This window comes from Hermetia illucens, chromosome 2, assembly GCF_905115235.1.
Source record: "Hermetia illucens chromosome 2, iHerIll2.2.curated.20191125, whole genome shotgun sequence".
Classification (NCBI taxonomy): Eukaryota; Metazoa; Arthropoda; class Insecta; order Diptera; family Stratiomyidae; genus Hermetia; species Hermetia illucens.
Window position 1 is genome coordinate 61,589,749 of NC_051850.1, and position 17,470 is coordinate 61,607,218.

General features: G+C 42.2%; 1 protein-coding gene across 1 annotated transcript; it reads left to right on the forward strand.

Moving 5' to 3' along the window:
* Positions 1-15,355: 15,355 nt before the first annotated feature.
* LOC119649753 lies at positions 15,356-16,738 on the forward strand. The gene is made up of 2 exons (XM_038052045.1): positions 15,356-16,299; positions 16,363-16,738. The coding sequence occupies exons 1-2, from the start codon at positions 16,234-16,236 to the stop codon at positions 16,642-16,644; spliced, it is 348 nt and encodes a 115-aa protein (XP_037907973.1). The 5' UTR covers positions 15,356-16,233; the 3' UTR covers positions 16,645-16,738.
* Positions 16,739-17,470: the final 732 nt, after the last annotated feature.

Below are 17,470 nucleotides of genomic sequence, written 5' to 3' on the forward strand. Positions count from 1 at the left end.
TGAACCCTTTAAAGGGACATGTAACTATAAACAAAGCGAGGATTCATATTCCAAACATTAAAGTGTAAAGTTGTATTTGAGCATATTTATTTTCATTCATTTTCACGTGATTGTAAATAGATACTATATCAAACGCGGATCACGGTCGGAAACTCCTGATCGTAATTACACACCCTTTTGGAAGTACGAAGCAAGTATTCGGGAGAACTGTTGAGAGAAGTGGAAGAAGGAGATGTTCATGGACATTAAAGAGGCGTTTGACTGTGCGCCTTTCCAAAAACTTTCTGATGCCGCCAGAGCGCATGGTATTGATAATACTTTATTTGAGTAGATCTATGCTATGCTAACACAGAGATTGCTGTGTACTGGAGTGGGTGTCGATCGCTATCTAACAGCAGAAGCATCTCCACTTATGTGGAATATACTGATCGAATCAATACTATGTGAGTTGCAAAATTTGCCAATACACGCTCAAGCTTATGCTGATGACGTGGCTGTGCTTGCTGTTGATCGGGATCTTGGAACGGTGTATAGAAATATACAACATATCGTTGATTTGATAGACAGTTGGTGCCTCAAGTATATACTTTCAGTTAATCCAAATAAAACCACACCTATTATTTACAAAAAGGACAGAGACTTTGCCTCCCAGAGATGAGGGGTACAGCCTTTAAACTCTCCGAAGTAGTGAAATATCTGGGAGTCATTCAAGATGAAAGGCTTCTTAGGAACAAACATAAAGAAACAAAATTGAAACGCGCTCTCACAGCCTATGGGTTGTGCATACGAACTGTAGCGTCCACGCCACAAAAGTATACAACAAATAAAATGTATCAAAACTACATTAAACATAAAATACGAACACTGTACACACCAAAAAATAAATCTAATTATCGCCATATTTATTCATAGACTGGTTTCTCAAAAGCAATCATTTTATTTTTATCGAGCTTCCTCATACAACATATGCATACACTTTCTAATCTATTGTTTTACGGGAACTTGCTCGAGACATATTTAAACAATATTATACACCGGTTCTTATTTTACATTTTTCTCCAAACACAGGCATCAGCATCCATGAATAACAGACACTTACAATACACAATACACATGAACTGTATAAAGGGACTTAGAAATGTTAAAATGAGTAGTGAGTAGTTCGCTTCGAATCTTCGTAGCGAGCAGACCTGTGAGAGAGCATTCGCTAATTTATAGTGAACGTAAAACGTACGAAAACGTAAAAGTGGAAAGTAAAGTGAATTCGAGTGTGGAGAAAACATCCAAGGAAGTATCGTTCCGTTGCCATACAGTGCATCTCAAATTATTGAGACACTGTATACTATAGTGCTAGTAAATATAACGTATTTTTTAAATTTCAATTTCAGTGAATTCGGCACCAACCGAGGACGGGCTTGGGGACGATAATGTCCGCCAAGAGGACCAAGCTAGTGCTACCGGACGAAATTTCGTCCGAAGAGGAGGGAGCCACGGGCCCTGCAACAATGATGGAGGGGAACTCGAGCCTCCTCATGCGAATTGCGGAGCTTGAGCAAGAAAAGGCCGACATGGCGCAGCAGTTGGAGTGCCAGATGGCATTCATCAAGGAGCTGCAGCAGCAGATGGCTGAATTAAAAGCAGCTAACATGGCCGCGAAGCAGCCGGTCCAACAGCAAGAAGTGCAACAGCAGCAGCTAATTAAACAACAGCGACAACAACAGCAGGAGCAGAGGAAGCAGCAGCGACAACAGCAGCAGCAGCAGCAACGACAGGAGCAGCAAAGCGAAGAAGATGACGGCATGTGCCCGGAGGTCATCATCGAGGAGGAGGAAGGAGACCCCTTCAACTTCGTCGTCCGAAAAAAGAAGACATCAAATAAGACTAAGGTTAGTGCTATCACTGTAAGTGCCCCACCAACCACCCCAAAATCCTCTCCCCAAGCAGCCACCCCTAAGAAACTCAAAATTCCCCCGATAACTGGGTACAGACTAAATGTACCGCAGTTCCTGAAACTTCTGAAGGAAAAAGGGTTGAAAGCAACCCTGAAGAACACGAGGGCTGACAAGACCCTCATCTTCGCCGAGACGGTAGAAGACCATGCTGCAATTTTCGCTCTCATAAGAGAGAAAGGGCTTCACGCCACCACCAGCACCCCACCGACCCTTAGAACAAAGTCGCTGGTTATTCGCGGTCTCCACAGGGAGACAGACCCAGCAGACATATTGCGGGAAATCAATGAAGATTACCCGCAATTAAAAGTGAAAACTGTGGCCAATCTAATTACGCGTGCAGATAAGCTTCTGCACAGCCAGAACCCGGCACTCCCGATGAGGTCACAATCGGGACTTTTCATAGCCACCTTCGAGCCCTCCCAAGAGCTCAGTGAAGTATTGAAAATTAAGTATATACTTCACCAGAAGATTTCGCTTGAGAAAGTCAAGCCAATTGAAGAAGTGCAGTGCTACAACTGCCAGAACTTCGGGCACATTGCCCCTAACTGCTCCATTGTGCACAGGTGCGTAAAGTGCGCAAAGAAACACGTTCGCGGGGAATGCCCCACACCATCGGCGGAGGCGCCGCATTGCTGCAATTGCGGCCAGACCGGACATCCTGCCAACTACCGCGGATGCCCGGCATACAAAGATATGGTTGCCAGAAGGGAAGCTGGCAGGGCGCGAAAAAATGCTGAAACGGCGAGGACCAAGCAAACGGTGACACAGATGTCACAAAGCTTGTCCCGGCCAGGTGTATCGTACGCCCAAGCAGCTAGGAATACTCTTCCTAGAGCTGCACCTCAAGCTCCACAAGGCAACAAACTGGCCTTCAAGAACTTGGTCGAAAGCCTCGCTTCCGCCCAAACGAATGAGCAACGGCAGATTGCCGCAATCCAATTATTAATGAACTTATGGAGTTAAATATAGTCACATTTAACTCCGCGTCCCTGGTCTCACACGCCCAACGTGCCACTGCCCAAGCGTTGGTTGATACTCTGAAAGCAGACATATTTTGCGTTTCGGAGACCCACCTAAACCACAGACATAATGTCAATTTCACCGGATATACCACTATTCGGCATAACAGCAACACGGGCGCTGCCCTTCTAGTCAAAAAAGACTATCATTTTGAGGAAGTCGTCATCGAGGGCTTACTAGTCTGTTCCGCTGCAGCGGCAATAGTTAAAACTACCGATAATAAACGGATTTTGGTAGTTTCCGTTTATTTCAAATACAATTCCCCAAGTGAGCAACTGGGCCATGACTTAAAAGTCTTGGGCGATCTCCAGTTAAAATCCAAATATCTTATCTTCGGTGGCGACTTTAACTCACGGCACAAATCCTGGGGCGATAAGGCAGAAAATTTAAATGGGAAAACCCTGTATAACTGGATCCACGACCCTTTCACGCCAGCCAACCTTGAGGTGGTCTCGCCGGATTCGCCGACAAGACCCGCTAGTCAATCCATCATTGACTTTTTCCTGCTGTCTGATGAAACCAAGCAAAGTTTTCAGGTAACTTCCTGTAAAACCTTGCCAGGTATGTCCGACCATTTTGCAGTTGAACTCAAAATGGCCTCAACTTCACAACTGCAGAAGCGAGTTAAGATAACCATCAGGTCATTCGCCCACACTGATTGGGACAAATTCAAGTCAGATTTAGCACCAAGGCTGAACTTGAAGAAACTCGCTACAGATCGCAATCTGTCGGACAAAGAAATCGACGAAGCAATCATTTTGGCCACGGACGCCATCAATACTGCTACACGCAGAAATACCAGGCTTATCAAAGTCGATGAGTTTGTATACAACAAACTCCCGCATGATATCATGCTACATATGAAGGTCAGACAGATTTGGCGCAGGAACCTCAAGCGCAACTTCCATAAAAATGGAAATAAAGTTAATGCTGAATACAAAGCATTGCTCTCCCGGATTAATTGCCTGAGTACAATTATCCGGGAAATGGTGGCGCAATTCCGCAATAAAGAATTAACCCGTAATCTCGCAGATATTAAACCCGGGCCAGATATGTTTCAACATATAAATAGGCTAGCGGGGAAAAATAAGTCCCGTAATTTCGTTCTTACCAGGAACAAGGAACCAATCTGCGGAGACGCCAGAAAGGCGCAAGTCCTTGCGGAATCATTTGAGTCTCAGCTCAATACCCCTCCGCCTCAAAGTAACCCGGCTATAGTGTCGATGGTTGAAACAACTATCGCCGACTTTGTCTCTAGGCATTCAAATAGATTAGTAACATTCTCCCAAACGAACTCCTCCGTAAAACCAACGGATTCGCAACAATTTCTGAGTTTATCACAGCTCACCGCCTTGACCTCAAACCTAAACGGTAAAAAATCAGCCGGACCTGACGAAATTCCTAATTACGTAATTAGGCAACTTCCCCGAGTCTCCATCAAATTTTTGCTGGCAGTATTTAATAACTGCATAAATAATGGCTATTTTCCCACCACCTGGAAAGTAGCTAAAATAATTGCGATCCGGAAAAAAGGCTTCTCTTCTGAGCCTAACAACTTTAGACCCGTTTCATTATTATCCAATTTAGGCAAACTCTTTGAGAGAGCATGGACAATCGGGCTAGTCCAATATTGCAACCTCAAAGAGATTATACCGAACCATCAGTTCGGGTTCCGCAGCAAGCACGGAACTCAACATGCACTTAGCTACCTTCACGACACCGTCGTAGCAAGACTTAACGTCAATAATAAACCGACCGTAGCATGTGCATTAGACTTAGAAAAGGCCTTTGACTCCGTATGGGTAAACGGACTAATCTACAAACTGATAGATCTTGAGTTCCCAATTCCGATCATTAGAATTGCACTAAGCTTTTTCGAAGATAGGTATTTCTACGTCAGTGTGGGGAATGAATTCTCCGATCTCTTGTCGGTAACATCGGGAGTACCGCAAGGATCCATTTCTGGACCCACCTTTTATAATATCTTCACGGCTGACGTCCCAACTCCTGAGACCGGCACCGAACTCATTCAATATGCCGATGATACACTCATCTTCGCTTCAAGCCTCCACCCCAACAGGGCAGCCAAAGCGGTCGAGAGGTATTTGAAAGACCTTGGCAAATATTACCTGGCATGGGGCATTAAGATTAATGAGGCCAAAACACAATTCTGCACCTTCCGGAGGAAAGCTAGATACCTAGGTTCTAGAGGAATCCATAGAAAAGCTACACGCTTGAAAATGAAGATCGGAAACACTATAGTGAGCAATTCCCAGACCATCAAGTACTTAGGAGTTAAACTTCACGAACTCCTTAAGTTCAAGCCACATCTTGAGCTCGCTATCGGTAAGGCACGCGGTGCATTCAGTAGGATCTACTTTCTTCTTCGAAAGAAGGTAGGACTCAGCACCAAGGCCAAACTGACTCTCTACAAGACCCTGATCAGACCCATTATCTGCTATGGAGCGCCCACGTGGATCACTTGCTCCACCCGAACCATGTCCAAATGTGAGGCATTCGAACGCCGGATATTAAGATACTGCACTGGTCTTTCCTATAATTGGAAAACCAAGAAGGTTGGAAAAAACGCCGAGGTATATCGGCGCGCCAAGGTACAACCTCTTCGAGAATTCGTTCTCAACTTGGTGGAACGGTTCTTCGAAAGAACGGAGAACCATCCAAATCCACTAATCCGGCAACTCTACCAACAGGGTAGCACCTTCCCATTGGCCAACTACCTAAGGCCCTGCCAAATAGTGAGCGAAGCTCTTAAACCCGCCATCCTTTCCCTATATGATTCTCCCTGCCTGGTAGGGGTACATCGAGGCTAAGCACAAGATATGTAATGTGCTATTGTATATAGTAGGTTAAGTATTTATTGTTAGATTAAGTTAGATTAAGTTTAGACTTAGTTAGTTTTAAGTATTTTAAGTAAGTAAGTAATGCCTTCTGGCGCTTTTAGTGCAAGCGCAGTCTTTTAAATAGTTCAGTTGAATACAAATAATTGTGAAGATATATGTATTAAAATTAATACAAGTAAAGTAATAATTTACACAGAAGGTCGGGTAGGCCAAACAATTGTAATAGCCACCCATTGAAATAAAGTTAAGTTAGTTAAGCTTAATATCTAAGCTAGAAAGTAATTAATAATGTATTAGAAGTAAGTCACTATGGTAAATAAAAAACTTAAACTTAAACTTAAAATGAGTACAGTTCGCTCCAAGACATCGAAGCGAGCAGACGTGCGACGGAGAGTAAAAAATTACAGTGCAAGGTGATTTCTTCAAGTCACCAGTTGAGTGAAGGAAAAATTGAAAGTAAAAAGTGGAAAGTGAAATATCCAGTGACAGCCAAAATAATCCAAAGGAAGTACCGTTCTGGTAGCGTTATACAGTGCATCTCAAAATTATTGAGACACTGTATACTACAGTGCAAATTGACAACCTTTTTATTTGTTTTTCAGTGAACTGACAACAACAAAGGACGGGCTTGTTGACAGAATGTCCGCCAAAAGGACGAAGCTGATCCTGCCGGACGAAATTTCGTCCGAGGAAGAGGGAGCAACGGGCCCTACAGCCAAGATGGACGCAGATTCGAGCCTGCTCATCAGGGTTGCGGAGCTCGAACAGGAGAAGGCCGACATGGCCCAGCAGTTGGAGTGCCAGTTATGAGCGCCAACTGCTGCAGCAGGAGATGGCTGAAATGAAAGCAGCCAACATGGCCGGGAGGCAGCCAGTCCATCAGCAAGAAGAGCAACAGCAGCAGCTAATTAAGCAACAGCGACAACAACAGCAGGAGCAGAGGAAGCAGCAGTGACAACAGCAGCAGCAGCAGCAACGACAGGAGCAGCAAAGCGAAGAAGATGACGGCATGTGCCCGGAGGTCATCATCGAGGAGGAGGAAGGAGACCCCTTCAACTTCGTCGTCCGAAAAAAGAAGGCATCAAATAAGACTAAGGTTAGTGCTATCACTGTAAGTGCCCCACCAACCACCCCAAAATCCTCTCCCCAAGCAGCCACCCCTAAGAAACCCAAAATTCCCCCGATAACTGGGTACAGACTAAATGTACCGCAGTTCCTGAAACTTCTGAAGGAAAAAGGATTGAAAGCAACCCTGAAGAACACGAGGGCTGACAAGACCCTCATCTTCGCCGAGACGGTTGAAGACCATGCTGCAATTTTCGCTCTCATAAGAGAGAAAGGGCTTCACGCCACCACCAGCACCCCACCGAGCCTAAGAACCAAGTCGCTGGTTATTCGCGATCTCCACAGGGAGACAGATCCAGCAGACATATTGCGGGAACTCAATGAAGATTACCCGCAATTAAAATTGAAAACCGTGGCCAACTTAATTACGCGTGCAGATAAGCTTCTGCACAGCCAGAACCCGGCACTCCCGATGAGGTCACAATCGGGACTATTCATAGCCACCTTCGAGCCCTCCCAAGAGCTCAGTGAAGTACAAAAAATTAAGTATATACTTCACCAGAAGATTTCGCTTGAGAAAGTCAAGCCAATTGAAGAAGTGCAGTGCTACAACTGCCAGAACTTCGGCCACATTGCCCCTAACTGTTCAATTGTGCACAGGTGCGTGAAGTGCGCAAAAAAACACGTCCGCGGGGAATGCCCCACACCATCGGCGGAGGCGCCGCATTGCTGCAATTGCGGCCAGACCGGACATCCTGCCAACTACCGCGGATGCCCGGCATACAAAGATATGGTTGCCAAAAGGGAAGCTGGCAGGGCAAGAAAAGATGCAGAAACGGCGAGGGCCAAGCAAACGGTGACACAGATGTCACAAAGCTTGTCCCGGCCAGGTGTATCGTACGCCCAAGCAGCTAGGAATACTCTTCCTAGAGCTGCACCTCAAGCTCCACAAGGCAACCAACTGGCCTTCAAGAACTTGGTCGAAAGCCTCGCTTCCGCCCAAACAAATGAGCAGCGTCAGATTGCCGCAATCCAACTACTGATGAACTTATGGAGTTAAATATAGTAACATTTAACTCCGCGTCCCTGGTCTCACACGCCCAACGTGCCACTGCCCAAGCGTTGGTTGATACTCTGAAAGCAGACATATTTTGCGTTTCGGAGACCCACCTAAACCACAGACATAATGTCAATTTCACCGGATATACCACTATTCGGCATAACAGCAACACGGGCGCTGCCCTTCTAGTCAAAAAAGACTACCATTTTGAGGAAGTCGTCAATAGTTAAAACTATCGATAATAAACGGATTTTGGTAATTTCCGTTTATTTCAAATACAATTCCCCAAGTGAGCAACTGGGCCAGGACTTAAAAGTCTTGGGCGATCTCCAGTTAAAATCAAAATATCTTATCTTCGGTGGCGACTTTAACTCACGGCACAAATCCTGGGGCGATAAGGCAGAAAATTTAAATGGGAAAACCCTGTATAACTGGATCCACGACCCTTTCACGCCAGCCAACCTTGAGGTGGTCTCGCCGGATTCGCCGACAAGACCCGCTAGTCAATCCATCATTGACTTCTTCCTGCTGTCTGATGAAACCAAGCAAAGTTTTCAGGTAACTTCCTGTAAAACCTTGCCAGGCATGTCCAACCATTTTGCAGTTGAACTTAAAATGGCCTCAACTTCACAACTGCAGAAGCGAGTTAAGATAACCATCAGGTCATTCGCCCACACTGATTGGGACAAATTCAAGTCAGATTTAGCACCAAGGCTGAACTTGAAGAAACTCGCTACAGATCGCAATCTGTCGGACAAAGAAATCGACGAAGCAATCATTTTGGCCACGGACGCCATCAATACTGCTACACGCAGAAATGCCAGGCTTATCAAAGTCGATGAGTTTGTATACAACAAACTCCCGCATGATATCATGCTACATATGAAGGTCAGACAGATTTGGCGCAGGAACCTCAAGCGCAACTTCCATAAAAATGGAAATAAAGTTAATGCTGAATACAAAGCATTGCTCTCCCGGATTAATTGCCTGAGTACAATTATCCGGGAAATGGTGGCATAATTCCGCAATAAAGAATTAACCCGTAATCTCGCAGATATTAAGCCCGGGCTAGATATGTTTCAACATATAAACAGGCTAGCGGGGAAAAATAAGTCCCGTAATTTCGTTCTTACCAGGAACAAGGAACCAATCTGCGGAGACGCCAGAAAGGCGCAAGTCCTTGCGGAATCATTTGAGTCTCAGCTCAATACCCCTCCGCCTCAAAGTAACCCGGCAATAGTGTCGATGGTTGAAACAACTATCGCCGACTTTGTCTCTAGGCATTCAAATAGATTAGTCACATTCTCCCAAACGAACTCCTCGGTAAAACCAACGGATTCGTAACAATTTCTGAATTTATCACAACTCACCGCCTTGGCCTCAAACCTAAACGGTAAAAAATCAGCCGGACCTGACGAAATTCCTAATTACGTAATTAGGCAACTTCCCCGAGTCTCCATAAAATTTTTGCTGGCAGTATTTAATAACTGCATAAATAATGGCTATTTTCCCACCACCTGGAAAGTAGCTAAAGTAATTGCGATCCGGAAAAAAGGCTTCTCTACTGAGCCTAACAACTTTAGACCCGTTTCATTATCCAATTTAGGGAAACTCTTTGAGAGAGCATGGACAATCGGGCTAGTCCAATATTGCAACCTCAAAGAGATTATACCGAACCATCAGTTCGGATTCCGCAGCAAGCACGGAACTCAACATGCACTTAGCTACCTTCACGACACCGTCGTAGCAAGACTTAACGTCAATAATAAACCGACCGTAGCATGTGCATTAGACTTAGAAAAGGCCTTTGACTCCGTATGGGTAAACGGACTAATCTACAAACTGATAGATCTTGAGTTCCCAATTCCAATCATTAGAATTGCACTAAGCTTCTTCGAAGATAGGTATTTCTACGTCAGTGTGGGGAATGAATTCTCCGATCTCTTGTCGGTAACATCGGGAGTACCGCAAGGATCCATTTCTGGACCCACCTTTTATAATATCATCACGGCTGACGTCCCAACTCCTGAGACCGCCACCGAACTCATTCAATATGCCGATGATACTCTCATCTTCGGTTCAAGCCTCCACCCCAACAGGGCAGCCAAAGCGGTCGAGAGATATTTGAAAGACCTTGGCAAATATTACCTGGCATGGGGCATTAAGATTAATGAGGCCAAAACGCAATTCTGCACCTTCCGGAGGAAAGCTAGATACCTAGGTTCTGGAGGAATCCATAGAAAAGCTAATCGCTTGAAAATGAAGATCGGAAACACTATAGTGAACAATTCCCAGACCATCAAGTACTTAGGAGTTAAACTTCACGAACTCCTTAAGTTCAAGCCACATCTTGAGCTCGCGATCGGTAAGGCACGCGGTGCTTTCAGTAGGATCTACTTTCTTCTTCGAAAGAAGGTAGGACTCAGCACCAAGGCCAAACTGACTCTCTACAAGACCCTGATCAAACCCATTATCTGCTATGGAGCGCCCAGGTGGATCACTTGCTCCACCCGAACCATGTCCAAATGTGAGGCATTCGAACGCCGGATATTAAGGTACTGCACTGGTCTTTCCTATAATTGGAAAACCAAGAAGGTTGGAAAAAATGCCGAGGTATATCGGCGCGCCAAGGTACAACCTCTTCGAGAATTCGTTCTCAACTTGGTGGAACGGTTCTTCGAAAGAACGGAGAATCATCCAAATCCACTAATCCGGCAACTCTACCAACAGGGTAGCACCTTCCCATTGGCCAACTTCCTAAGGCCCTGCCAAATAGTGAGCGAAGCTCTTAAACCCGCCATCCTTTCCCTATATGATTCTCCCTGCCTGGTAGGGGTACATCGAAGCTAAGCACAAGACATGTAATGTGCTATTGTATATAGTAGGTTAAGTATTATTGTTAGAATAAGTTAGATTAAGTTTAGACTTAGTTAGTTTTAAGTATTTTAAGAAAGTAAGTGATGCCTTCTGGCGCTTTTAGTGCAAGCGCAGTCTTTGAAATAATGCAGATCAGTCAAAATAATTGTGAAGATTTATGTATTAAAATTAATACAATTAAAGTAAAATTTACACAGAAGATCGTGTAGGCCAAACAATTGTAATAGCCACCCATTGAAATAAAGTTAAGTTAGTTAAGCTTAATATTTAAGCTAGAATTAATCCATCATGTATTAGCGTAAGACACTATGATCAATAAAAAACTTAAAACTTAAACTTAAAATGAGTTCAGTTTTACTATACACCGAGATCGAGCACATCAATTCGTCGAGCGCGCCAAGTTCCTAATTTGATATCTCGCTATTATTCTCACACTCTGTAAAATCCCAATCCTGTTATCATTTTTATAATAAAGTTAAACTCGTGTGCTTATAGTCTTGATATAAGTTCCATTGAGTAGTTCTTATAACATAAAAGTGTAGAATTTTACTTATTTACCGTACCATACCTCCCAAAGAACCTTTGTTTCGACATGGGGACTCAGGCCTCATGTGGTAATGTGAATATACGTTGCTATCATTAAGTTGATGTTCGCTTATGCATCTGTAGTGTAGTGTGTTAAGGTCAGACAAAGAGTTTTCATTGCACAAACTAGCACACTGCGAAGAACTGTGTATCTGGGTATTACCGGTGGCATGAGCAGGACATCCGGCGCAGCTCTAAATGTATTACTCAATCTGCAGCCCCGGGATGTGCTAATTCAAAGCACTGCAATGAAAGCAGCTCCCAGACTAATTCGATTAGACCTATGGAGAAAGAATGGACGTGGGGTTCATCTTACAATACGTTCTGATTCTCAGGTTCCCATACATTTGTTTAGTAGAAAATATGAAGTTACCCTGAAACGTAGAGAGAACTGGAAAGTCCCAGAGGAATACGTGGAGGTGTGGCGCAGCGGGGTTAACAACATTCGAAATTTATTTCGAATTTTGTTAATTCAATTGATAGGGGCCACCATCTGTGTTCTCCGTGGCAGAGCAGGCAATGATGTGCTTCAGGAAAAATTACGATGCGTTAACGAATCAAGAATATTCCGTTAGACGGGAGAGTCGAGTATAATGGGCCACCACGGTCTGAGTGCTCAGAGGCTGTAGCTTCTACCCCACCACAAAGACACACGGACAATTTGAAAAAAAAATTGGAAAGCAAAAACGAAAAGTTATCCTTTTTCTTGATAACGTGGGTTGTCACATTAACGTGAAGCCCGCATTTCTCTCACCAAACACCACCTGTTGGCTACAACCAATTGATCAAGGGATCATAAAAAGCCTTAAAACGCACTATGGCAAACTTTGCAAGTGTCAATGTAATACCACCAATCGATGAAGCTGTAGTGTCCGGACAGCTAAGTGGTTGGAGCACAAAGCAATCATAGGTCTCACTGGTTGCAGTGGGATTTTTATCGTGACTTGACGTCGGATACCAGTCGACTTAGCTATGAATGAGTAGCTGAGTCAAATCAGGGTAATAATCTCGGAATGCTGACCACATTGCCTCCTACAGTGTACTGTAGTATACCGTTAGGGTCTTCAACCAAGTGCTCTAATACATTTCAAGGCCCTGATCCATTATGGATTGTTGCGCCAACGATTATTATTATTAATCGATGAAGCTACTTCTGCGACAGCCTTGACTAAATCTACCACAGTACTACGCGGTTGTTTTTGGTTAAAGACTGAATCGAACAAAGTAAACGAGCGTACAATTAAAAACTCTTTCAAACCTAGGAGATTTAATTTTTCGTCAAGTTCATCATCGTCCGAGAATGGCGTAGATTTTGTAGCCAATGAAACGATTCCCGTAAACTTCATTGATGTGGATGATGACATTTTGACATCCGAACCATTGGGAAAATGAATTTCTCAATTCACTTGAAGCTTCGAATAAAGAAGTTGAAATTTTCCATATTTCCGAAGATGATGAACTTGATGATACAAACTTTTCAGCTACAATAGATTATCGTGAGACAGCTAAAGCTTTAAATTGTCTTATTTTTTTACAATTAAAAACTTAGATGAACTTGGAATTTGGAAAAAAGTAATCAATGTCGCATAATGTGAGTTTGATTTTCTATTCTGTATTTCTTTGTGTGCACTATTAAAACCCGCACTGATTGCCCGAGGGAAAATTAAACTGTAAATAAAAATATTTGCACAAAAACTCATTATCAGCCTCAGTAAAATTTGCAGTAGACTTCTCCAACTGGTAAATACAGCATTTGCAGTTTATGTGTTTGCACTGCATCTGTTATCCGTGTTAGTAAGACACATCCCCCATATGCCCCTCCGGCACTCAGTGCCCATCACTGTTTTCTGAGCTTATCTAGTTAGTCTTGCGCATTTTATTCAGAGTCAGTCAGCATTTCGTTTAGTGAAAACAGTGTCGAGACATAGTGATGTTTCATCCGGACATTTGGACATGGATGGGATAGTGATGGTGATAGTGACTTTTCAGAATATTAAGCATATAGTGACGCATCCGACTTCGATGAACCGGGCGATTTAGAGCCGCTTGAAGATCTTGAAGTGCTAGCACTCCAGCAAATCGTGGGCAGAAATATGTTGGGCAAGGCAGGAACGACAAAACCGTTTGGTGGTCTATGCCGAGTAGAACTGAAAAGGCACGCAAGGAAGCTTTAAGGCGAGAAATAGTGGCAGCATACGTGTATTCGGAGAAAACCGATGCTTTCAAACGCGTTTTTTCCTCTTCTTCACTCTATCGTCCAACAAATTATCCTTAAGATAAACAGGAAAGCGAAAAGAGCGTACGAGGCAAATCGTAGGGGCAGCAATCCGAAAAAAATGTGGCCATGGAAAAAACGGATGTGGATGGATACAGCCGGATGAGGCTCGGTCAACTGGCGTCGCACTTGATCTGGTGTTGCGCCTTTGCAAAGACTTTCAGAATATTGGCGTCAACATCACAATGAATAATTTTATTATCAGTTATCCACTGAAGGTCGAACTGGCTGAAAAGAATACAACTTTGGTCAGGACCATACGGCGAAACAAGCGCGAATTGCCAGAGAGTTTTGCGTTGAATCAGGAAGCACGAAAGGTAGCCCCAGACACATCAATTTTCTGCAGTGCACACAGACTAGACAAGGTAATATCATCCGAACATTATGTTCGCCATTTTTTAATTTGGTGATGTCACTTGGGTCGTGATTATCGAGTCGACCATTTCAGTTTGAAAATCGTTGCGAATACTTTATTGAGAAATGTTAAAATTTGTGGTTTTAAATTTTCTATTAATAGTGTTTGAGGCAAATTTTTGTGAAAAATTGAAAATGGTGAGGTGCGCGATAAATGGTTGGGATAGTTATCAAGGCAAAAGAGGAAGCACCTTGAGATCCTTTCGTTTTCCGAAGAGTGAGACAATTTACGAAGTGTGGAAAAAACTTTGCGAAAAATGTACGAAGATGGTCTTCAAAGACGCTCATGTGTGTTCAAAACATTTTTTGCAAGAAGATTATAAGCTACAAGACATACTTCTGGAGACTGTGAAAAGCAACAGACGGTAAAAGGACGACGCTGTTCCAAGTTAAAATTTACGGCAGCAGGGTAATGAAAGCGGCAGATCTAAATTAGTAAAGCTCAGGAGACAAACGAAGGAATCGTCTTTTGAGAGGTATGTTATTCAATTTGAAGATGAAATTTAAAAAATAGGAAAAGTCTAGATGCTGTCATCCAAGATGCAGGCATAATTCATCAGACGCTACCTGGCCTCCACCTTGTCAGCAGCATGTGCCAACCGACTCGAAAAGACGCCGATGTTCAAACAGAGTAAACTATGGATAGGATACAAGTACGTTTGTTTTTCTAATCTAAATAAATTGTTTAAAACAGTTTCGATCACGATTGTAGCAAAGAATTGGAAATATTGGAGCTACAAAGAGAAAACAGGTTGATCCTCAAAAATACTTAGACGTCTACAAATAACAGAACGTACAATTTCTTCACTCAAGAGTGTTTTTACGAAAGGGCAAATTCGGAAATGATTGATTGATTTTATTATGAATGAATTTTGCAAATTTTTCGTTGAATTTCTGAAATTTCTGTTGTTCGTAATTGAATGCAACATTTGATTGACTAACAATAAATTTTAGTGACGACTTCATTTAACAATCTGTGGTCATCTTACCAAATTGGAATTTCGAAATCCAATATCTCTGAGACTTTTCTAAAGATTTCTAAGATTTATCTTAACAGCCGATATTGATAAGATATAGCAAATAGGATTCGCTTTAGTTTAATTATCAATTATTATTAATTATTTAATTATTTAACCAGGAATATCATCAGCCATATAGAATCATATTGATAATTATAAATAGAATCGAATAAAGAACATATTTTAATTCATGCATGAAAAAACTTTCTGATGACTGACCATAGACAAGGTATGCTACTAACCGGTAAATATACGAGAAAAAATGTGATACATCGGAAATCACAATTAAGCCTAATCCATTAACAATTAGTGAAACGCGATATGCATATGGTTTCGATGAGAAATTTCATTCGTGATATGAAGAAATATATATCGACTCGAGTAAAAAGATTATTGATCTAGTTCGCAATGTTGGAAAAATGCATTTTTTAATTCCCTTGCGCTAATTTGTAACATCTGCACACTTTGATTCTCATGCACTAATTTTAGAAGTAAAATTGAGTGGATAAATACCTTGTAAAGTAGTAATAAGTTTCAGAGAGAAAATAAAAATCGATTCGATAAAATCGTAATTTATTTTTTCCGCAAACCTTTCCCACAGATAATAATTCCTACTACCATTGGGGTTATTATCTTCCTATTTTGATCAAGTAAAAGAGGCTGAAGCGATCCCACCTCTGCTGATCAAATCTCCATATGGACTTTATTCATAGATAGAGATGTTACCTACAAATCTTAATTCATAACTTTCCTTTAGCCATAATAGTTCCAGAGATACAGGATGTTTATTAAATTTCACTATACATTATTTCGGTCCAAATGGCGTCATCAGCAATTTGACGTTTCGTATTGACATTACCTTGTCTAGTCTTTGTACACTAGATTTTCTGCTTATCAAATGTATGCGAGCTATTGAGCTACACGATAAACCCAAAAAAGCATTTTTGTTTGCTGTCAACTGCCCATGCCACAGAAGAACTTAATGCACAAACGCAGCTCTTTCAGCATACCCTTTGCTTGAATTATGCCAACCGACATTTGACAAAAAAATCACTTGGAAAGTCGGTCGAAATTCCCTCACTTGCTGAAATTCGTACGGACTGCTATGGGCTTGATCGATTTCAAATCCGGAAATTCAAGTTACGAACGGCCAACAATGCCTACAATACAGGTAAAAAACAATATTCCAATTCCGTGCGCATATTTAGTTATATTTCTACGCTCTCGTTTCAAGGTTAGCAATGCGAAACGTAGATGTGAGGCATGCAAAACTAACCCGACTACAAACGATAATAAAACGACGGCCGTGGGTAATATTTGCAGGAAAATTTCTTCTTCGAAACATTACATACGGGCATCTAAGTCATGCTACCTACGTTACTTCGGAGACCCAAGTGGTAATGACGAGGAAAATGATGATCTGGACGAGGATGATCGACAACGGCCATCGACATCAAAGGGGCTACCGCCAAAACGTCGCCGTCACTCGATCAATGCTTTGAAATATATCATTTGAATATTTTTTATTTTCAAACATTATAGTTATAGTGACCGCGGCTTCACGACGGGAGCGGAATCTCATTCGGCTCTTTCTTAATTAATTTGCTTAAATAATGCATTTAATAATGTGCAATTACCCTAATGATCGCTACAGATTGCACATTATTGAATGCATTCGGGCGAATTAATCTTGACAGAGGCGAATGATTTGCCGCATCCGCAGGCGCATGCGCATGTTGCCGCAACATTGATTAGACAGAGTTCAAGGAATATAGCGGCAAGTGGAGCGGTGCTGGGTTGAGAAGAGAGTGGAAAATGTAGAAGCTGAACGAGAGGATTGAATTTAATGGCGGTCCTCATCCTGGTTATCAAATATAGCAGCCATATAATCGAAAAGTCCTCATTTTTTTCGACTAATATAGTGTTGGTTTTAGTTTTGACGTTTATTTTGGATGGAGACTTTGAGGGAAATTTGTTACAATTTAAATCAATGACTTATTCTCATAACAAAGGAATTGAAAAGGTGAAAAGTGAATGGAACGGTTGAGGTGAACGGCGCGAAACTTTGTCTTTTGGGGTTCGAGACCAAAAAACCTTCAGGACTACCTCGAAATATTGAATAGAAATTAATAGTGACGGTGAACTTCAAATTTTTTCTTTTTCTTTAATGATTTTTAATTTAATTTAATTTTTGTTTTAAATTTTTTTTCTCTCTGATTTTTTTTATTATTTTTTTATATATATTGGATTTTTTTGGAATAATTACATTATGATTTCGAATTAAGTTTTGCGTAATTTGAGGACTTCCTCCCCCTCTTTTCCTCCTTGATCCCGCAGAACCT

Coding starts and splice junctions, on each gene's coding strand:
- LOC119649753 (XM_038052045.1), top strand. CDS start 16,234: ATGGGCTTGATCGATTTCAAATCCGGAAATTCAAGTTACGAACGGCCA. Junction 16,300..16,362: donor CAACAATGCCTACAATACAG/GTAAAAAACAAT, acceptor TCTCGTTTCAAG/GTTAGCAATGCGAAACGTAG.